The sequence below is a fragment of the Camelina sativa genome, chromosome 4 (genome assembly GCF_030686135.1).
Source record: "Camelina sativa cultivar CO46 ecotype springtype chromosome 4, ASM3068613v1".
In the NCBI taxonomy this organism is placed as follows: Eukaryota; Viridiplantae; Streptophyta; class Magnoliopsida; order Brassicales; family Brassicaceae; genus Camelina; species Camelina sativa.
Genome location: NC_141883.1, coordinates 2,254,081 through 2,276,843, shown reverse-complemented (window position 1 = coordinate 2,276,843; position 22,763 = coordinate 2,254,081). Strand labels below are relative to the sequence as shown.

General features: G+C 37.8%; 3 protein-coding genes and 1 pseudogene across 3 annotated transcripts; all 4 read right to left on the bottom strand.

The window, feature by feature from the left end:
• Window positions 1-2,914: 2,914 nt before the first annotated feature.
• Window positions 2,915-4,996, bottom strand: LOC104779601 (uncharacterized). Its single transcript, XM_019244283.2, has one exon. The coding sequence runs from the start codon at window positions 4,943-4,945 to the stop codon at window positions 2,993-2,995; it is 1,953 nt and encodes a 650-aa protein (XP_019099828.1). The 5' UTR covers window positions 4,946-4,996; the 3' UTR covers window positions 2,915-2,992.
• A 561-nt stretch (window positions 4,997-5,557) lies between these two features.
• Window positions 5,558-9,017, bottom strand: LOC147945234 (uncharacterized). Its single transcript, XM_087509166.1, has 4 exons — window positions 8,045-9,017; window positions 7,019-7,821; window positions 5,879-6,952; window positions 5,558-5,563 (listed from the first exon to the last, which is right to left on the bottom strand). The coding sequence occupies exons 1-4, from the start codon at window positions 9,015-9,017 to the stop codon at window positions 5,558-5,560; spliced, it is 2,856 nt and encodes a 951-aa protein (XP_087365292.1).
• A 528-nt stretch (window positions 9,018-9,545) lies between these two features.
• LOC147945233 (uncharacterized) lies at window positions 9,546-11,207 on the bottom strand. The gene is made up of 2 exons (XM_087509165.1): window positions 10,637-11,207; window positions 9,546-10,561 (listed from the first exon to the last, which is right to left on the bottom strand). The coding sequence occupies exons 1-2, from the start codon at window positions 11,205-11,207 to the stop codon at window positions 9,546-9,548; spliced, it is 1,587 nt and encodes a 528-aa protein (XP_087365291.1).
• Window positions 11,208-14,249: 3,042 nt separating this feature from the next.
• On the bottom strand, window positions 14,250-16,003 carry LOC109132649 (uncharacterized; annotated as a pseudogene).
• Between the last annotated feature and the right edge of the window lie 6,760 nt (window positions 16,004-22,763).

Here is a 22,763-nt window from a genome sequence, read left to right as displayed (position 1 = left end):
AACACCGGGAGGTACTATTTGCAAAATGTGTGGAATCTGGTGGTATAAAGCATAAGGCTGGTTTGTTGTTGGATGTGCAAACAAGATGGAACTCAACATACAAGATGATTGATAGGGCTCTCAAGTATAGAGCTGCATTTGCTAATCTCAAAGTTATTGATGGGAAAAACTATAAGTTTTTTCCTACAGAAGATGAATGGAAACGACTCAATAGTCTGTGTGATTTGTTGGAGCCGTTTTATCAGGTTACTACTCTTATTTCAGGTTCCACATATCCAACTTCCAACTTGTACTTCATGCAAGTTTGGAAGATCAATAATTGGTTGACAGTGAATGAGTTTAGTGAAGATGAAGTTATTAGGATCATGATTGTACCCATGAAGGAGAAGTTTGATAAGTACTGGGAAGAAGTAAGTGATCTATTTGCAATGACTACAGTGTTTGATCCAAGGTTGAAGCTAACACTTGCAAACTATTGTTTTGGTAAACTTGATAAAATTTCTTGTCAACAGAAGATTGAACACTTGAAAAATAAACCAACTACTTTGTTTGAATCATATGAGAACAAGTCAGTTTTTGCATCACAATCTCCAGAAACACGAGAAACAGATTACCACAGAGATGACAATGAAGGAAAAAGAGGAAACTTCAGCAATTACGATGTAAGCACTCCTAAATTCTCTGTTTGTATAAAAAACTGCAGGTTCTGGTTTTGAATAAGTATTCAGTCTCTGTCTCAGGTTCTGGTTTTATAAAAAACTGCAGGTTCTGATAAGTTTTGAACAATTCTAGTTTCAGTCTCTCTTTTTATAAATTCTAGTTTTTCAAAAATTGCAGGTTCTGGTTTTTAAAACCTGCAGGTTTTAAGTTTTTAAGTATCAAGTTCTGGTTTTATAAAAAACTGCAGGTTTTGGCCCGATTTGAATTGCAGGTTTTGGTATTTCAAGTTCTGGTTTTATAATAAACTGCAGGTTTTGGCCTGATTTGAATTGCAGGTTTTGGTATTTCAAGTTCTGGTTTTATAATAAACTGCAGGTTCTGGTTTTGAACAAGTGTTCATTCTCTGTTTCAGGTTCTGTTTTTATAAAAAACTGCAGGTTCTGATAAGTTTTGAACAAATCTAGTTTTAGTCGCTGTTTTTATAAGTTCTAGTTTTTCAAAAAATTGCAGGTTCTGGTTTTTTAAAACCTGCAGGTTTTAATTTTGTAAGTTTCAAGTTCTGGTTTTATAAAAAACTGCAGGTTTTGGTATTTTGAATTGCAGGTTTTTGTATTTCAAGTTCTGGTTTTATAAAAAATTGCAGTTTTGGTTTTAAAGTTTCAGTTTCTTAATTCTTACTGTTTCTTATGCAGGATTTCTTAGCCTTTCGAAAGGAGACTGTTGTTGATAGTGGAAAGACGTCTTTGCAAATGTATCTTGATGAACCAGCAATAAACATGAAGAATTTTGAGAGTTTAGATATTCTAAAGTATTGGAAAGATAACTCTCAGCGCTATGGAGAATTGGTTTCCATGGCTTGTGATCTTCTTAGTATTCCTATAACAACAGTAGCCTCTGAATCCTCCTTTAGCATTGGAGCTAGAGTTTTGAACAAGTATAGAAGTTGTCTTCTCCCAAAAAATGTTCAAGCATTAATATGCAATCGCAATTGGTTAAAAGGTTTTGAAGCATATGAAAATGGTAATCAAATGTGTTTCATAAGTTTTCAATTTTACAATCTTAGACAGTGTATTAACTTGTTTTTTATTTTGAAATCTGTATAGGAGGAGAAAGGATTAATTGGTGAAGATGAGGCATTACCTTCTTTCCAATCGATTGTTGATAAAGAAGAAACAGCTTGAGTTCCAGTTTGAAATTATTTCTGGGTTTCAGTTTAGTACTTCAGTTTCAGATTTTAGTTTAAAATGTGACATTGAGTTTTAGTTTTGTTTCAGACTTTTAAGTCTTTGAGTTTAAAGTTTAGCTTTGGTTCCATTGTTTCAGATTTTGTATGTTTCAGATTTTAAGTGTTTGAGTTTTAAGTTCAGCTTTGGGTTTGGTTTTATACTACTACACTCTGTAGGTCTCAGTTCTTTTAAAAACTGCAGGTTCTGTTTTTTTTTTAAAAACTGCAGGTTTTTGGTTATATTTTTCATGTTTCGTTTGAGAATCGTTTTTCAGGTTTGTTTGAGTTTGAATGTTTCAGATTCATGTTCAATGTATGATGGACATGGTTAATCTGTTTTAGCAAGTAACATATCTAAAATGATAGTACATTGAAACTATAATGCCCGCGGGCTGGTCCGCATACTCAATGGTCTTTGCGGGACGGGTTCGGACATTGGTTTATCGGTCTGCGGTCATAGCGGGCGACCCGCTGCGGTCTAAAGGAAGATGCGGTCCATCGCGGGTCTGTCTAGGCGGACGCGGGTATGCCCGTTTGACAGCTCTAGTTGTAACTATGGGCTTTTTTACCTTGTTTCTCTTATTATTTTTTTGTAAATTTTGATAGAATAATGATTTAGATTTTGCTTTGTGTGAATTTTTTTCAAAATTGATTATCTAATTATCTAACTAAGATTCAACAAACTTAGATTCATATATCTTGTTAACATTGTTCTCTTATTGTCATTGAATCGATTTTTGTATTTACAACAACATTATTATTTGATTAATTTGGTTGATTCATGTTATGCATTATTTCTGAATTTCATACTATACGGTTAAATGATTACAAAAAAAATTTCACTTGAAATGTGAATTAACTATGATAGTCATTACAAATTTTTACTTTCTAGACCGACAATACACGGGTTGATATCCTAATATTTATAGTGACATTTTGATGTAACTATTTACACATTTTGAGGTTATATTCAAAATATACTTCTAAAATACTCCAATAGACAAACAAGGTTGATTGGTAACAAAAAAAAAAAAAGACCAAAAATTTTAAATCAGAAAACAGAAGGGATAACTCAATGGTCATAAACCTGGTTAAAAAAGAATAAACTCAATGATCAAAGTTACATATAGTGAGAGATGCCTCTTCCCCTTCGTATAGGAATATTATTGGATACGGGCGACGCGTATTGCAAATATCGCAAAATCGCCGAGGAGAAGGGTTGCGTAGAATTTGGAATTCATTATGACCCAGTGTGAAAGCTTGATCAGGCTTGAAATATGGATAAGGGCCAAGTAAACAAGTAACATGAAGCGTGGTGCAGCAATCGTTGCACTTATAGAACCCTTGTTTTCCTCCGGTAACTCTCAGTACTAATTTTCCCTCGCATAACTCACACCAATCTGAGCCAGTCGCCTCATCTCCATGACAGAATGTGAGGTAATGTTCATCATGCTTATATCTTACCATGTACGGTAAGGTGGCACATTCAAAACATATAATAAAGTCGCACTCAATGGCAATGCAGTTGAGTACCTTGTTATCTTTTGTTGACTTGCAAATGTGGCACATTGGCTCTACGTTTGGGGGTAACGCTAGGAATAAGGGGTGTTGATGGCCTTGGTAGTTGAACGGCTCGGACGCCGAGGCACATACTGCATCTAGTATGTAATCACAATACTCTTCCGTACACCCATATCCGAATCCATTACATAGGTTTTCACAGGCGTCACATATGAATACGCCATTTTCGTGGACAACCTTTTGTTTAAGCGGATGGGGATGTAATGGATGGAACTTCTTAAAGGGAGCTTCTGCACATGCTTCGTGTAGAATGAAGTCACATTCCACACATACATACAAATTTTCGTCGTTGATTGGAAGAGCACACGCTTGACAAAACTTGTTTCCGTCGACGTAAACTCCACTAGTACTGGTCTCAAATTCCAGATGACAGCCATGAGAAAAATGGAGTATTACTCCATCAGAAATCCTTTTGAACGGTGGCTCAAAATCTTCATCTTCTTGTACTCCCTCAAGTTCTTTTCCGTCCCATATATCATTACGCAATGCACATCTTGTGTGAACAGCATAGCCACTACACACATTGCAAATGTATGCACCATACTCACTGTAAACTTGTTGACGGCAAACTCCACAGGACCTAATTCCAAATGGAAGAGAAGAAGTGAAAGAGATACGGTGGTGGTGACGAGATATTCTTATGGTTTGTGGGATATATATACAATCAGTATGGGTGACAAAATCGCATAAAGGGCAGACGTAGGTGAAATGAAGTTTATTAAGTAGACCACAAATATTGCAGGTTAAGGAAGCTTGCCTAGGGAAAAGGGTGAGGATATGGTCGTGCCTTTTTGGTTGGTCTTTAAAAAAGGGTATTGCCGCCTGGGCACAGAACACGTGCATATAAATGTCGCATAGAGCACAATAATATATGGAACGATCTGCTGTTTTTCTGCACAAGATGCACTTCTTGAATCTTTTCTTAGAAAAGTAGAGTTGAACAGAATGATTGGCGTGGGTAGGATAACTGATCTCAAGTGGAGACTCGACACATTCTTTGTGGTACCTAACATCACACTGGACACAGAAATAATAGTCTGAGTCTACCTTATGGGATACACAAATATAGCAATCATTATTCTCTAGATCAGCTTCCTTGTTGTTGCACCAAAACAGCGGGAGTACGGGATCATGATCATTTGACGTATTGTCACCATGGAGAGGGGAAGTCTTGATCTCGAAAAAGTTTTCGAATACTTTACCGGAGTCATCTTGTAATGTAATATTCTCGTTACTCGCTGTTAACCGGAGTCGTAAAATAGGGCATGCGAAAAGAAGTGGAAGAGGGAGGTCGTCGCCGTCGGAATCAATGGCTACTTTATCGGAGGAGTGTGTTTTGTTTTGGATTGATTCGATGATGGTGTTTTCAGCGGAGGAGTTTGGGGTTTCTGTTTGTGGTAATGGTTTCATAACGTTTTGGTATACGAGAAATGGTTTCCCATCGATTTCTACCTTCTGAAATTCTCCGAACAAGTCCATGGCTGCCTCGCTCGGAGAATTATTATTTCTTAAGAGGATTTTGGGATATTGTTAACATACAGACTGAAAATATGTTATCCTCGTTTTAAAACTATGGGATAAATGCTATTTCCACAATGTATTACGATAAAGTCGGTAAGGAAATATATATTATATTACACCATAACGTAGAGTGTCACTGTTTTAACTTTATATATATACAATTACAATACAGCTAAGCTGGTTGACTAAAAAAACACAGATTCAGAAATATTTATATATATTTTTTTTGTCGGCCAACCGTATATTACTAAACCCATAAAGGGCAGATCCAGAAATATTAATTACAGCTATATATATATATATATGTCTATGTTAACATACATACACATGCAGACTGAAAATGTGTTATCCTCGTTTTAAAACTATGGGATAAATGCTATTTCCACATTTTATTACGATAAAGTCGGTAAGAAAATATATATTATATTACACCGTAATTGTTTTAACTTTATATATACAGTATACAAATACAATACAGCTAAGCTGGTTGACTAAAAAAACACAGATCCAGTAATATATATATATATATATATATATATATTTTTTTTTTGACGGCCAACCATTATATTATTAAACCTATAAAAGGTAGATCCAGAAATATTAATTACAGCTAATACTTTTTTTTTTTATCAACAACAGATCAGCTCAAACGAACCAATTAGGTGGGAAATTGTTTACAAACAGAACATGATGCAGAGATGTACGCGCTTGGCGTGCCAAAGAATCTGCACTTACATTAGCATTTCTTGAAACTAAAGATAAAGAGAAAGAAGAAAATTCTTCCCTGATGTCGTCGAGATAAAACCAGAAGAAGAAAATTCTTCCCTGATGTCGTCGAGATAAAACCAGAACCTGCCACATAAAATGTTGAATTTTAGGAGGACATCGGACCTGCCATACACTAGCAAGGAGAGTAGTTATTTCCGGGCCAGAACCAATTGCCGCAAAGGTCCCAAATGCATCATGTCGTGCAGCATGATAGCCTGATTTAACTGTATATAACCCTGTTTTCGTGAAGTGCCAACCGAAGGGATCATCCTTTTGGTTACTACCCAAAGGTATAGCTCCTATCAAATCAACGTCCAGTGGATCAAAATGCTCATTAAGCATATCCATACGCCAAGTATTTGTCTGTCTATCAATTAACTGATTCATTTGAAGAGAAAGGTCCTTTACCAGGCCCTTACTTAAAGCTGGTCTCGGGAATTGAGCTGGTACCCAAGGGTCAGACCATACAGAAATGGTGTCCCCGGAGCCAACCCGTTTAATAAGTCCTTTATTAACCAGAGAGCAAGCTGAACATATACTCCTCCAGCCATAGGAGGGAGAGTATGACCTAATCGGATCCATATGATGCGTATTCCTATAATATCTACTTTTAAAAACCCTGGCAAACAATGAGTCCGGAACATCAATCATACGCCACAATTGCTTAGCCAATAACGCCGAGTTAAAGTCATCCACATTTCTAAATCCAAGTCCACCCAATTGTTTGCTAACACACAATTTCTCCCATGCTAGCCAATGCATGCCCCCCGACTGTCCATTAGTGCTCCACCAAAAATTTGCAACTGCACTGGTAAGTTTGGATGTAATTGTTTTCGGTAACCGAAAACATGACATCACAAACGTGGGAACATCATTAGCAACAGATTTGATCATCACCTCCCTTCCTCCTTTGGAAAGAAAATTTGCTGTCCAACCATTCGTCCGACTCTGAATCCGTTCTCGGACGAAAGAGAAAACCTTGGTTTTAGCCCCACCCAAACTTTCAGGTAATCCTAGGTATGACCCCATACCACCCAAAGTTGGGATCCCGAGAACATCTTGCAACTCTGCCTTTGTCTGGTCATCAATCTTATGACCAAACTGGACCGAGGACTTTGAAAAATTTATTTGTTGTCCCGAAACAGATTCATACTGATGCAAGATATCTAGAATAACCCGGCATTGATCTCTGTCCGCCTAACAGAAAAATAGACTATCATCAGCAAACAACAAATGCGATATTGGCGGGCATTTGTTCGCCACCTTTATCCCTATAATAAGCTTATTCCTCTCTGCTTTCTGTATATTTGCAATTAGAACCTCTGTACATAAAATAAACAAATAAGGGGATAAAGGATCCCCCTGTCGTAATCCTCTCTGCGGGACTATCAAACCATTCGGCTGTCCATTGATTAAAACTTTATACTCAACCGAGGAGACACAAAACATTATCCATGAGACCCAAGACTCTGCAAAACCCATTTTCTGCAACAAAGCTGCCACAAAATCCCACTCAACCCTATCATATGCCTTACTCATGTCCGTTTTTATGGCCATAAATTTCCCTTTACATGACGAATTTGTACGTAAACCATGAAACATCTCTTGAGCAATAAGGATATTGTCTGAGATCAACCTATCTGGAACAAAAGCTGATTGAGTTTCAGAGATAAGACCAGGTAAAACCTTCTTAAGCCGCTGACACAATATCTTAGAAATTATCTTATAACCAACGGTACACAAACTAATCGGACGTAGTTCTGCCATACGAGTTGCCTTGGCCACCTTTGGAATAAGACAAATATGAGTGCGATTGAGATCCTTATCAAAGACTCCCTCCACAAAAAACCGATTAACCAAACCAACAAGGTCCGTCTTAACGATACTCCATGCTTTTTGGTAAAACAAAGCTGTCATCCCGTCTGGACCAGGAGCTTTATCCGGGTGCATCATAAACAGAGCCGACTTGACTTCAGCCTCCGTTGCAGGGCCGGTGAGCTGCTCATTATCCTCCGCCGTAATCACCGAATTAACCTCCCTTAGGGCCTCCTCAAAATTATCCGGATCTGTGGAGGTAAATAATTCGTCAAAATACGATACCGCAGTATTACCACATCCTCGGTCAACCAGATGTCATCCTTAGAGAACAAACGAGTGATCCGATTACGAGCTCTGCGCTGCTTTGTTAAGGCATGAAAATATGCGGAATTTTGTCCCCTAGCCGCATCCAATTATTCCGACTCTTTTAATACCAATATATCTCCTCATCCCCATACGCCTGGCGTAAACGATTTTGTAACTCCGAAATTTGAGATGGGGGTATTGAGTCATCAGCCAACGCCACCTCTAATTGTCGTTTCAAATCCTCAATGAGTTCCCTACCAAATGGGACTTGGGATTTGTGCCACTGGGAGATCGCCTTTCGACAATTCACAATTTTCTGCACAACATTACCTGATTCCTGGTCCACACCCCCGCCCCAGCCCGAAGAGATTGCATCCATCAGTCCCGCCTTACCAATCCAACGACGATCAAACATAAAGCTCCGTTTTCCACGCGGTTTTTTGGCCCCAATAGTAACCACTAGAGGCTTATGATCAGATGTTATCATTGGCAAATACTCAGTCACAGTGTCCGGAAACAAATCATGCCAATCCTCATTCCCTAAGGCCCGATCCAGCCGACAACGAATAGGCTTTTTATCACGCCAACCCCTCCAGGACAAACAATCACCAAGATAAGGGAACTCCAAAAATCCGCAATCCTGAATCATTCCGTTGAAAGAAAGAAAGGATGAAGGATGCCGTAACTTCCCACCCCGCTTTTCATGGTTCCCTGTTAGCTCATTAAAATCACCCACCACGAACCAAGGTGTGGACCGAGTAGAACTAATTCTTAAAAGACGTTCCCACACCAAATCTCTATTTTTGGGGACTGGATCACCATAAACGAAGGTTAAATGAATTATCCTTCCTTTGAAAACCGCTTCAATGTCAATTAATCGGTTAGACTCAAATAAAATTGTAACCTGAAAGACATCCTGATTATAAAAAAGAGCCATACCACCACTACAACCAATAGGATCAATTGTTCGTAAATTCTTATATCCAAAATGACCAACAAACTTTTCCAAAATACAGGTAGGTTGTTTGGTTTCTATGAGGAATAAAAAGTCAGGCCTATATTTAATCCATAAATCCCGAAGATTACCAATTGTGGCCTTGTTACCCAGGCCTTGACAATTCCAACTCACAATATTCATGTAACAAAAATGATGTTGTGGGAATTAAAAACCCCAAGGTCACCTCCTCCCACCCTCGAGGAGATGAAAAAAACAAAAGTCATACCAAGCCAAAATAGACCATCGGCACCAGAAAGCTTTACCAAACCAGTTTCTTAACATACGTAAGTGATCAAAACCCTTTAGTATCGAGTAAAATAAGAGCAGGCCCAATAGAAGCCCAACACTTGATTCCCATCGCAATACCGTAACCCAATATAGAAAGAAACGATGATTGTCCAGAAAGTTAAGTAAGAAATAAGAGAAGAAGATACACCAACATAAGGGCCAACAAGGATATATTATTACTTGTAGAACAAGGATACATCAGGTACAACCCAAAAAAGCAGAAATCAAAAGCACAATGAAATCCAAAAAACAAGTGACTAACGCCATACGGAACACCCGTTGGTAACTTATTCCAGAGAAACAAAATATAAAAAACCAAAAAGAATAGAACCAGATAACCAACGTCATCGTCACCTTGTCTCCCGATACTTACTAAACACATCAATCAGCCGCTGACTTTGGAGGCTTCCCTCCTTGGTGAGAACCGAGTTTCCCATTCAGTCCAACACCCTTTGCAACAACCTTCTTTCGCGGAGATGATAAGGAAAATAGATTCCTCTTCTTGGTGCTAGCACCTGGAAGAGCCCCTTTTTGCTTGACCACTTTGGCTCGTGGAGGTTGCACTATTCCTTCCGCTTCTACACCCTGTAACTTATCCTCAGAGGCCCCCTCAACAACATCACTAACCATGCCATCAACCGCTTGATCAGAATGAACCACCTCATCCGCACTCTCCTCCACCTGCGCATCCGTCAGGAGTGTTTCATCCCGGGGACTCCCCTCTATCGCCACACCTTCCTCCTCCATGATAGTATCCATAAAACCCAAAGTAGTGTCTTCCCTGGTGAGAAACGCTGGACCCAGCAAGTCATTAAGATCAGCAGAGAACAACTCCTCTTGCTGCGTCAGTTCCATGGAACCTGAAACTGGAACACTCAGTTCACCATCACTGGGGAATAAATTTGTACACACCCTCTTATCAGCACCCTGTGCAAAAGCCGACACTGGCACCCCTGATGGATCACCCGTAGCCACAGCCTCCTCCAAATTTGGCCCCAAGAAATCATCAAACATCTTCTGCTCTTCAGCAGTAAAGTTGAGCCCCACATCACCTGTACCACCCTGAACTTGACCATCCCCTGAAATGGGGACCTGAGAGGTTGGAACGGAAGGAGGAACCCCAAACGTATTCTTCTTCACGAACCTCTCATCGGCATGAGAACCCCGTTTATTCTTTCTCCACTTACCACCGAAACCCTGAGCAGGCCGATGATTAACCGCCTGAGAACCAGCACCACGCCCATTCCCATTAGCAGGACCTTGGTGAAGCACCCCTGAACTATCACCACTCAACCCTGACCCAGTGCCTGCAGATGCACCATTCACCATTGCACCCTTATAGCTCTGGAGCTTGTCCTCAGACCGTGGTTCAGAGCCATCCTCCAACCTCTGTTTCCCTTTATCACCAAAAAGGGGACAACGAGATACATCATGACAAAGACTATATCATCTCCGACAGTACCCAAATAAACGCTCATATCGCAGAGATATTGTCGTCTCTTCACCACTGTGAAACTCGATCGTAGCATCAAAGATTAGAGGCTTGAAACCATCCAACAAGATCTTCACCCGACCATTGTCCAAATCGACTTCCTCCACCTCTCCCAACTCAGCACCAATAGTGCGGAAGGTCTCATCTGCCCAAAAATGCAGAGGAACTCCCATCACACGAACCCAGAACTTGATGACGTAAGGATACCTCGGATCCACCACTGGCTCCCATCTGACCAAAAAAAGCATCCAATGGTCAAAATGATAGGGCTCCATCTTCAACACCTCCAGAATATCAGACTCTTGCTCAAAGTCAAACTGAAACCGTCCCAACCCCAGATCAGCCCCAACGACCCTCTCCTCCATCTTCCATATCCTCGGCAGCATAAACAACAATGCCTTCATATCTTGCATCACTGGGTTCATACATCTACCAATCAAGGTTTTAGCATAACCCTCAATCAAAGCCGTATTGTCGAAACGTGGGACCTTAATCTTCAGCTTACCCCCTGACCCCGCAACATTCCCTTTCAACAGAGCACTCTGAGTCATGACTCGCTTTGCTAAACACAGCCGAAACAAACCCCCGATCGAAAAGAAAAAACAGTCCCGACAACTCACCAAAGAAAGGCAAAGAAGACTAAGGAGACAAGCTTGCTTAAGCAGTATAGAATGAGGAAGATAGATAGACCGCACAGAGAATTTATAGTCAATCCCGGAGGACCAAACCACCTTGTCACAGAAGATCTCCAACCCGCAAGAACCGCGACCGAGATCCCCAGAATCACGTCCCTGAATTAACTCGGCTGAAAAGCCACATACCAAACCTAAAGGAACCCAGAGAAATCCCGAACCATAAGCTTTGCCTCCCTGGATCAAAGCCTTCTCACTCCAATCCCACAGAAACCATACCGATCCGACAATCCCGAGATTACCGCCAGAAGAGAACAAGACATAATGGGAATTTCACGACATTTCTTATTTAAAAATCAGATGATTTTTTTTTATTTTAAAAAAAAAGTAATGCTTTAAATATATACCGAATTAAATCAAACGCACACAAACAAGGTAGACGAAAAGAACCATCAACAAAAAAATCTATATATATAAAGTTAACTTTTTCTCTCTTTTGGTGCTGCCACGTCAGCAACTTCTTCTTTTTGTTTGGGTTTAATTAAATTATTTATAATGGTTTGTGATTGAAATTGTTGGTTTAGAATCTTAGCAATTTTTTCAATTTTTAATATGTTTATTGAAAAAATGACATCAATAAAAAACTGATTTAAACCTTTGATTATAGACACATTTGAAAGATCTTAAACCTTTTAAGAATTCATGACTTGAGTTTTTTTTGTTAAGAGGATAAAGATTTTGTTAATGGAATATTTTTTTTGTTTCGATTTTTTTTTATTTCTGTATTTAATTTAGATGGATGATTATCCATGTAACCCCGCAATTTTGGTTAATTAATATAGAAGGATTTTTAATTTTTAATAATTACTAATTATCTTTTATAGCCTCAGCAGTTTTAGCGTTTATTTAACAATTTCTAATGGCAATTACATGTAATTTTTTACACTTTTTAAGGTTATTTTAATTTTGTACTTCTTAATTAATATAGTAGGATTCAATAAAGTTTCACCATCTTTTTTTTTTCATTTTACTTTTATGCCTATTTAGCTAATATGAATTACATGAGCCTAATAATATACAATTACAATAAACTAACCTGTTGAGATGATGGTTGTTCTCCTTTTCAAATTATTCTATCTTTTACTTTAATATAATAGAATGACTATAAAATGAATCAGTCCATAAAAGTCTATTATTATATGAATGATTACTTGTGAAGTACAAGGGAAATTGTTTAAAAACTGGAGTTTCTGAATTTAATATTTTTTGAAATAACCTAAAGGCTCTCATGTAAAGTTTATTGTAATTGTATATTATTTAAGTTGACAAAACTCATTTATAGTAAAGTAAGACTCTGATTTGTTTTACCAGATCCTATAGCGTATAATGTCATGTTTCAAATGCATTTACTAAATTAAATTGTTTATCATGCAAAAAACAGTCTTGCTTTCTCAAATTTAGACTTAGTTAAAGTATTTATACAAATAGTCATTATTACTAAATAACCATTCTAACCATAGCTTGTTGAGGATGATTGGTCACCTACACAACGACAACATTATATTAACATAGTTACGTGCCATGTTTCCTTAGCTTGGAAATAGGTGGTGCGCCTTATTTTGTTGTGAATTGATGGTCACCCACGAATAAAATCATTTTATTTACATAGATATGAGTCATTATCATGTTTATTTTATTTACAGATCAGTCCCAATTTTAAAAATGTGTGTTTCTAAAAATGCAATCTTTGTGGCCAAAATCTTCTATTACAGAGTATATGAGACAAACAAAAAAAATTTAATACGAAGATATTCATATTTTTGGCAACAAAGATGTCGGAAAAGGGTTGCTCGGAGTAGAAACCGAGACTCGCAGGGCTTCATCGGATTCACTGGATTCTGTTTGTTGAAGTCCCAACGTTTTCTACTTTACCAAAACTAACAACTCTTCGTCTGATATTTTTTAACTGAAATAATATAACCGTCATCGTATTTACTTAAACAAATCAGAAATATGACTTCTTCATTACAGTGATGTTCTTTATTTGCTAATTAAAATTTATTCTGACGTTTAAATCATTTTCAAAATATTAAAATTTTAAAATAATAGGTTACCAATTACTTATATATCAAATTATGGATTAAATATTTAAAAATACAATAAATGAAATTATTTAACATTAAAAATAAATCAGGTATTCGTAAAAATGTAACATGTAAAAGTAAAAATTATCTCGTGGGTTACTAAAGTAATTTAAGTAAATACTAAATCAAATGTTTCTGCCAAAAAATTGTTTTAGATAAATTTTAGTTTTAAATATCATGTGACGGGTTATATAGCAGGACTGATTTGGGTTGATATAAATATAAATTAAAATATGATTAATTTGGTGTTCATCATGTTATTATTTTATTAACACCGTCAATATTAGAATATTAAAAAATTTAATTAAATTAATTAAATTATGATTATGTAAAAAATAAATATCATGCAATATACCACAAATTAACCCTAAAATTATTAACAATCTAAATACAATTATATGATCTCAAACATTAAACAAAATCAACAAACAATTATAACTTAAAATTTAAAAGTTTTAGTTTAAGAAAAAATTGTCTCGAGGTGTAGAACGGATAAAAATCTAGTATTATATACACAACAATAGAAAACCAAAAATACATATTAGAAAAGAGAGAACTCAATGGTTGTAGACTAGGGTTTCCCTACGTCAAGTGTTTACTAGAACATAGAAAATAAGGAACCATATCCACTATGGACACGAAAACTATTGGATACGGACAACGGGTATCGCACATACAACAAGTAGGCCGAGAAGCAGAATTGTTGCGTTGAAAACGAATCTCACCGTCACCTATTTCGAAACTTTGACCAGCCTTATAGTATGCATCTCGACCAAGTAAGCAAGTAATATGAAGCGTGGTGCAGCAATCGTTGCACTCATAGAACCCTTTTTTTCCTCCAATTGCTAACTTTCCCTCACATAATTCACACCAATCGGAGTCACTTGCCTTATCTCCATGACAAAATGTGAGATAATGTTCATCATGCTTATACCTTACCATGTATGGTAAGGTGGCACATTCGTAACATATAATAAAGTCACACTCAATGCAGTTGAGTACCTTCTTAAATTTCGTTGACTTGCAAATGTGGCACGTTGGCTTTTCATTTGGGTCTAACGATAGGAATAAGGGGTGTTGATGGCCTTGATAATTAAACGGCTCAGCAGTCGAAGCACACACTACATCTAGTATGAAGTTACAATTCTGCTTGGTACACCCATAAGCGAAACCATTACTCTTACGCATACAAGCTTTGCATTTGAATACATCGTCTCCATGATCAACCTTTTGTTTAAGGGGATGGGGATGTAATGGATGTACCTTTTTACGTGGAGCATTTGCACATGTTTCATGTAGCATGAAATCATCATATTCCACACATACATAAAAATTACCTTCGTTGATTGGAAGGACACACGCTTGACAAAATTTGTTTCCATCGTAAAGTCCACTTGTCTCAAACTTCAGATGATGGCGATGTGAAAAATGGAGTATTACTCCATCAGATATTCTCTTGAAGGACTCAACGTCATCTTCTTCTGATTTTTCTGGTACCCCTTCGAGTTCTTTTCCATCCCATATATCCTTACGTAGTGCACATCTTATGTGAACGACATAGCCACTACACTCTTTGCAAGTGTATGCACCATAATCACTGTCAATTATTTGACGGCAAACTCCGCAAGGCTTTTCTTCAAAAGGAAGGGAAGAAATAAAAGAGACACGATGGTGGTGGCGAGATATTCTTATGGTTTGTGGGATATAGATACAATCACTATGGGCTACGAAATCACATATAGGGCAGACGTAGGTGAGATGAAGTTTATTTACCAAACCACAAATATTGCAAGTTAAGGAAGCTTGTCTAGGGAAAAGGATGAGGGTATGGTCATGTCTTTTTGGTTGGTCTATAAAAAAGGGTATTTTTTGCTGAGCACAAAGGACATGCATATAGGTGTCGCAAAGAGCACAAAAATAAATCATATAGGTTGCTCTTTCTCTACAGTATATGCAATTGTCAGACCTATATTTAGAATAGAAGAGTTGGAGAGAATGTTTGGGGTGGGAAGGATAACTAATCCTAAGTGGACACTCGACGCATTCTTTATGAAACCTTTTATCACACGTGGCACAAAAATAATAGTCTGTACCGATGGTTTGGATAGAGCATGAATAGCACTCATCGCCTTCTTCTGCTTCTGGATCGACTTCTTTGTTGTTGCACCAAAACAAAGGGAGTGCATGATGAGTGTCACTAGGGTCATCAAAGAGAGGGGAAGAACTGTACTTTGAAAGGATTTGGTTAGAGTCCTCACCACCCCTCTCATCATCGAGAGCATTCAATAACAATCGGGTTCGGAGTCTTGGGCAAAAAAAGAGTTTGAGGAGGGAGATCGTAGATGGAGTCAATGGATACTTTATCAGAGGGGTTTGAGGTTTGGATTTGTGGTAGTGGTTTTATAAAGTTGCGGTATACGAGAAATGGTTTTTCATCGATTTCCACCTTATGAAATTCTCCGAACAAATCCATGGCTGCTCAATCGGAGATTTTTTTTTTTGGTTTGGGATATATATTGTTCTTTTCCTTCTTTCCCATATATACCACATGCATACACATTACACTCAGACACGACGTTTTAATTTTTCCAGCTTTCCATTTGCATTTTTTTTTTTTGAATATCTTTGATAAATAATACATCTTTAATTAATGTACAAATTTTATTAAATTAACTCTCTACATACATACAGCTATGTTGGAAAAAAAAAACACAACTAAGCTCAAGTTGCTTGTATTATTAGAATCATGTAGTACTTGTTGGACCAATCAAACTTCGACTGTTTGTTGGCTTGTTACGTTCACAATCGGATTTAGTGACGCCACAAGATTAAACAAAACTGTAATAGTCAAACAAAAATGTTGCAATATAATTAGTATTGTCAAACAAAAACGAAAATATACTCCAACAATTTGACTTGAAATAATTGAAAGTCGTGGTGTACCAAAACATGTTTTTTATAGTATAAAGAAACAATGAAAAGTAGTGGTAGCGTTACCAAATTGGCTGGCCTTGGTTGGATGATTACGTTGACTTCTATACCAGTCGTTGTTAGTTAGAAATCCTACGTCTGATGAGACCGATTCTAACATAGAATACAAGGCACATGGATCAGTTTATTGCTTATTGCACATGGATGATTAAGTTCTTTAATAATAAAAGGTGTCAGCAGGTTGATTCATAGGACATTATACTTTCTGTTCTCTACTGATAATTATGATATTATGAAATGATCTAATCGTGATTATTTGTTGTGGCATATAGCTTCAGTGGCAAATAAATTACTTATGGGCTAACTAAATGCTATCTTCACAAATCACAATGTACAATATAGATCAGTGTTTTAAAGTTCACATCAATTAAATTGACCAATCAAAACTGTTAGGATTCACCTCTGTAAGCAACTCGGAACACTTCTCTAAATCTAATCAAACTTTGCTCAAGAATCTTGTAAAAGTAGAAGACTAGAACACGAGGCAATTGTTAACCCAGTTCAGTGCAATCGATGTGATAACACCTACTCTGGGGCCGAATCAATCCGACAAAATTCACTATGAGAAAAGTTACAGCTCATAACCGAGCTTTACAACAATGGTGGATCTCTCTCTCTAACAACCTCTCTCTCTCTCGATAACAGAAGATAAAAGAGATAATAACGTAATGAGATCGAAGAAGAAGATGAAACATAAGAAACGCAACGTTTCAGTTATATTAGCAAACTCTCCACTGCAGTTAGAGACTTCACTTTGATCTTCTCCTCTCTGGTTTAATCAAAAATCCCAAACCAGAGATAACCACCAAACCAACTCTTTAATTTCTGGTTTAGACCCAAACCATCATCAACCCAAAATTGAATGAGTACTAACAATCTCAACACTCCACCTTGATTCAATTCCTTTTCTCTAACCATGAACTTGCACTTACTTGGATTTAACCTTCAGCCGAGATGACATTTCACCTCACTTGATCAGCTTCAGAAAAACTAAAGCTGCCTCAAACTTCTTAACTGGAATGCCTTTTGTAAGCATATCCGCAGGATTCCTTGATGTATGAATCTTCAGAACCTCAACCTCTCCAGACTCAACAATGTCTCTGATGAAGTTGTACTTAGTTGCAATATGTTTCGTTCTCTCATGAAACATGTTATTCTTTGACAGACATATTGCTGACTGTGAGTCACACCATACCATGACATTCTCTTGTTCATAACCCATGTCCTCCAAAAGCCCCTTGAGCCATAATGCTTCTTTAACCGCTTCTGTGAGTGCAACATACTCCGCCTCTGTGCTTGACAAAGTCACAACCGGCTGCAAACTTGACTTCCAGCTGACAGTATTTCCACCAACTGTAAAAACATAACCACTGGAAGATCTTTTCAGATCAAAATCACCAGCATAATCGGAGTCGCTAAAACCTTGAATCTCTAGCTTGTTTCCTTTCGTGAAAACCAAATTCAAATCATTAGAGCCTCTTAGATACCTCAGCAACCACTTCACTGCTTCCCAATGAATCTTCCCAGGTTTCTTCATAAACCTACTCAACAAACCAATAGCCTGAGCTATGTCAGGTCTTGTGCCCACCATTAAGTACATGATGCTTCCGATGGCACTTGAATACAGAACCTTTTTCAAATCAATACACTCTCGGTCATTCTTAACAGATGCCAACTTGAAGTGCGTTCCAATCGGAGTTTCTACCTCATGAGCCTTACTCATGTTAAACTGACTCAATACTTTCTCCAAATAACCAGACTGAGACAAATATAGAATCCCTTCTTCTCGATTCCGAATTATATCAATTCCCATAATCCTACTTGCAGGTCCCATATCCTTCATCTCAAACTCTAAGCTCAAAGCTTCTTTCAACCTACTTATCTCTTCTTTACTCTTAGCAGCTAACAACATATCATCTACATAAAGTAACAAGTAGATGATTTCACCAGGATTTACCTCTTTTGCATACACACAAGAGTCATGTTCACTCCGGTTGAACTCTTGTTTCATCATGAATGCACTAAACTTCTTATTCCACTGCCTTGGAGCCTGTTTTAAATCATAGAGAGATTTCTTCAACAAACAAACCTGATCTTTTCCCGGATCTACCTCATAACCTTCAGGTTGTTCCATGTATATAGGTCGATCAAGTTCTCCATGCAGAAATGCCGTCTTGACATCCATCTGCTCCAGTTCTAAGTCATCTTAAACCACCAATGACATTAGAACTCTAATTGATATGTGCTTCACTACATGTGCAAACACCTCTTGATAGTCAATCCCTATCCTATGTGTAAAGCCTCTAGCCACCAATCTGGCCTTATACTTCTCATGTTCTACCCCTGGAATGCCTGGCTTCTTTCTATAGAGCCATCTACAACTAATAACTTTCTGATTTACAAGTCTATCCACTACATCAAAGGTCTCATTCTTCTTTAATGAACTCATTTCTTCATCCATTCCCGCATCCCATTCTTTACTGTACTTTTCCTCTTTCGCTTCATGATAGCACTGAGGATCTTCGCATATGACTTCTTCTGCAGTCATAAGTGCAAAGGCATACTGCGAGTAATCAGAAAACTTCAGTGGAGCCTTGATTTCCCTTCTAACCCGGTCTCTAGCCAACTGATAGTTTCTGAGACTTGGAGAACTCCTTGAAGCCTCGACTTCACCTTCAGGCTCAAAATACTCTGACTCAGTATCACTCTCATCAACTATAGCAGCTCCACCTCCATTAAAACTCTCTCCAATCAATCTACTTTCCTCCTTGATCTCTGTTAAAATCTTATCATCCTTCCTGACATCAGCTACCTTATCTTCACTATCCTTTCCAAAGAGATCCTTATACAACACCTCTTCATGAAATACAACATTTCGACTGATCACACACTTTGATTCTTCAAGTAACCATACCTTGTAGCCTTTTGTGCCTTGCGGATAGCCTAGAAACACTCCTTTCAAAGCTCTAGGTTTAAGCTTTCCCTGATCTTGATGCATATAAGCGACAGAGCTGAATCTTCTCAAGTGTTAATAACCAGGCTTCTTATTCAGCCACAGCTCTTCAGGTACATTGTGATCAATAGCATACGCAGATGACCGATTTACAAGATAGGCAGCAGTAGCTGCTGCTTCAGCCTAGAAACGTTCTTCTAACCCAGACTCATTTAACAGACATCTTACCTTTTCCATAAGTGTCTGATTCATCCTCTCTGCTACTCCGTTTTGCTATGGAGTGTAAGTGCAAGTTTGATGTCTCTCAATACCATGCATCTTACAATATTCATCAAACTTCAAATTGCAAAACTCCAATCCATTGTCTGTTCTGAGGACCTTTACCTTTTTACCAATCTGATTTTCAACTAACTCTTTACACTCGCAAAAGCGATCGAATGTCTCATCCTTTGTTTTTGAGAAACATGAGCCAAACCTTATGAGTCTTATCATCAATGATAGATAAGAAATACTGCTTACCTGAGAGTGACAATGTCACATTCGGTGAACCCCACAAATCCGCATGAACATATCCCAATGCATCCTCAGTATCGTGTCAACCCACATTGAAACTCAACTTCTTGGACTTTCCCATTACACAATGCTCACAAAACTCCAAGTTGGTGACATCTTTCTTCTGCAATAGTCCTTTCTCGGTTAACACTTTCATATTGTTAAGACTCAAATGTCCAAGCCTGCTATGCCACAACACGGTGTTGTCTTTCACATTCTCAGTGTTGCAATTCTTGCTGATAACAGTCTCACCATTCAAAATATACAGACCATTGTTCAAGCTTCCTGACAAAGCTGTTTTCCCATTCTTGAAATATCTCACTTTGCCGTCTCCACCTTCATGCTTATATCCCAGTTTGTCAAGAGTACCCGTTGAAGTCAAATTCCTCCTCAAGTCTGGAACATACTTAACGTTGTTCAACACCTTTATTGAACCTCCATTCGTATTAACACGAATTGAACCTATTCCATGTGATACCACAGCTCGATTATCTCCCAGCAGAATAGTTGTTTCTCCATTTTTTTGAAAACTACAGAACCAATCCCTCCTAGATGTCATGTGAGATGTACACCCTGAATCTAGAATCCACAAATCTCTGACCAACTGATTGTTGACACTCAGAGCCTCTGAGAACACCAGCTTTTCTGTTATAACTCCAGCTTTATTCTGACCTTCACTTTCAAGCTTCCGCTTCCTGGCATAACAGTCCTTCTTAACATGCCCTTCCTTCTTGCAGAACCAACAAGTGACTTTTGTTTTGGAGTTTGACCTGCTTCTACCTTTTCCCTTCGAACCATTTTGTTGGCCTCTAGTATGAGGTCTTCCACTTTCAGTAGTGTAAAACGCTGCAGATGAACCTCTCTCAAACTCTTTCGACTCAGCCAGCTCTCTCTCCAGAGACTTAGCTGAGGATACCACATCCTGAACAGACAAACTCTTGTTACCATATTTAAGTGTATGCTTAAGCTGACTGTAGCTAGCTGACAAGGAATTTAACAACAATATTGCTTGGACCTCTTAAGAAACCTGAATCTCCAAGCTCTCCAACTCTGCAACAATCTTCAAGAAATCATCTACATTCTGGTCTATAGTATGAGCATCAATCATCTTGAAAGAATAGAAGTTCAATTGCACATAGATCCTATTCGGCAATGAGGTTTCCATATACAACTTATTCAGCAAAGCCCACATCTCTGCAGCCGTCTCACAATGATTTACCTTTCGCAGAACCTTGTCCCCAACATGATTTATGATTAACGTCAAGGCTTGTTGCGATTGATCGATCTTGATTGGATCGGGGACCTCTTTAGTCTGCGATAATGAGGAGTCCGATGATTCTTCAGCGACAATCTTCTTTTCCTCTTCCTTCGTTAGCGGAACTGTCTTGGTCAGCTTGAAATCGGTGAGAATGTTCTTTAAACCAAGAACCCCAAGCTGAGCCAAAATCCGAATCTTCCATAGTGAGAAGTCGCTATCACCATTGAACATCTTAATCTCAACACGCGCCGTCGCCAGAGCAACCGATTGAATCTAAGAGAAGAACCTACGCTCTGATACCACTTTGTTAGGATTCACCTCTGTAAGCAACTCGGAACACTTCTCTAAATCTAATCAAACTTTGCTCAAGAATCTTGTAAAAGTAGAAGACGAGAACACGAGACAATTGTTAACCCAGTTCAGTGCAATCGATGAGATTACACCTACGTCTGGGGCCGAATCAATCCGGCAAAATTCACTATGAGAAAAGTTACAGCTCAGAACCGAGCTTTACAACAATGGTGGATCTCTCTCTCTCTAACAACCCCTCTCTCTCTCGATAACAGAAGATAAAAGAGATAATAACATAATGAGATCGAAAAAGAAGAAGAAACATAAGAAACGCAATGTTTCAGTTATATTAGCAAACTCTCCACTACAGTTAGAGACTTCACTTTGATCTTCTCCTCTCTGGTTTAATCAACAATCCCAAACCAGAGATAACCACCAAACCAACTCTTTAATTTCCGGTTTAGACCCAAACCATCATCAACCCAGAATTGAATCAGTACTAACAATCTCAACAAAAACATTTCTAACAGTTATCACATATGCATCCGTATCAATTTCTACCAATTCTGGCTCAAGTATGACTAGTTATTTCTACTAATCAGTTCTCTAAATATTGATCCTTCCTTGTTTTTTATCCCTTTTTTTTTGGCAAGAGATGTTCTTATGTATTAAGCTGATTATATTTACTACAAAATTTTCATTTTAATGAAATTGAAATACTTAAAAAAAAAAAAAAAAAAAAAAAAAAAAAAAAAAAAGAGATCTACTATTTCTCAACCCAACTACAGCATATGATCTAAACGTACGCTCTTACCTTTGATCGAAATTTGACTCAGTTGCCCACTGACACACGACTGAACACATCCTTGTAACTCGCACGGTTTAATATTTCTTAATATTTACGCCACATGGACCATTAATTTTTGTTTATAGAATTTGAATTGAAATTTAATTTTTAATAATAAAAACGATAATTGCTAATTTGGATCAAACTGCGATATATAGCTTCATTCAGGGAAGTGGGCGACAACGTACTTACGTAGTTACGTTAGGTGGTTAGGCTAATAAATAAACCAAAATTTGTTTATTATAATTGGTTTCATGAATTAGCAATTTAAGAATTTTTCATACGTCGAAGAATTTCATCACATATGTTTATATGAAGTCTAAACGCTTTTATGTAATATTATTTAAATATTAAATCAACTCCAAAGACATATAAGGTTGACAAAAAAGAACTAACAAAAACAAACAAAAGTACAACAGAAAGCCCAAATTACACATTC

Bases quoted from the DNA above. Each gene is read 5' to 3' on its own strand.
- LOC104779601 (XM_019244283.2), bottom strand. From the start codon at position 4,945: ATGGACTTGTTCGGAGAATTTCAGAAGGTAGAAATCGATGGGAAACCA.
- LOC147945233 (XM_087509165.1), bottom strand. From the start codon at position 11,207: ATGACTCAGAGTGCTCTGTTGAAAGGGAATGTTGCGGGGTCAGGGGGT. The intron at 10,562-10,636 runs GTTTATTTGGGT...TTGGTGATAAAG, and splicing joins AATATCTCTGCGATATGAGC to GGAAACAGAGGTTGGAGGAT.
- LOC147945234 (XM_087509166.1), bottom strand. From the start codon at position 9,017: ATGAATATTGTGAGTTGGAATTGTCAAGGCCTGGGTAACAAGGCCACA. The intron at 7,822-8,044 runs GTTTACGCCAGG...TTACCTCCACAG, and splicing joins AATTTCGGAGTTACAAAATC to ATCCGGATAATTTTGAGGAG. The intron at 6,953-7,018 runs GTGGCGAACAAA...TTTTTCTGTTAG, and splicing joins AGCTTATTATAGGGATAAAG to GCGGACAGAGATCAATGCCG.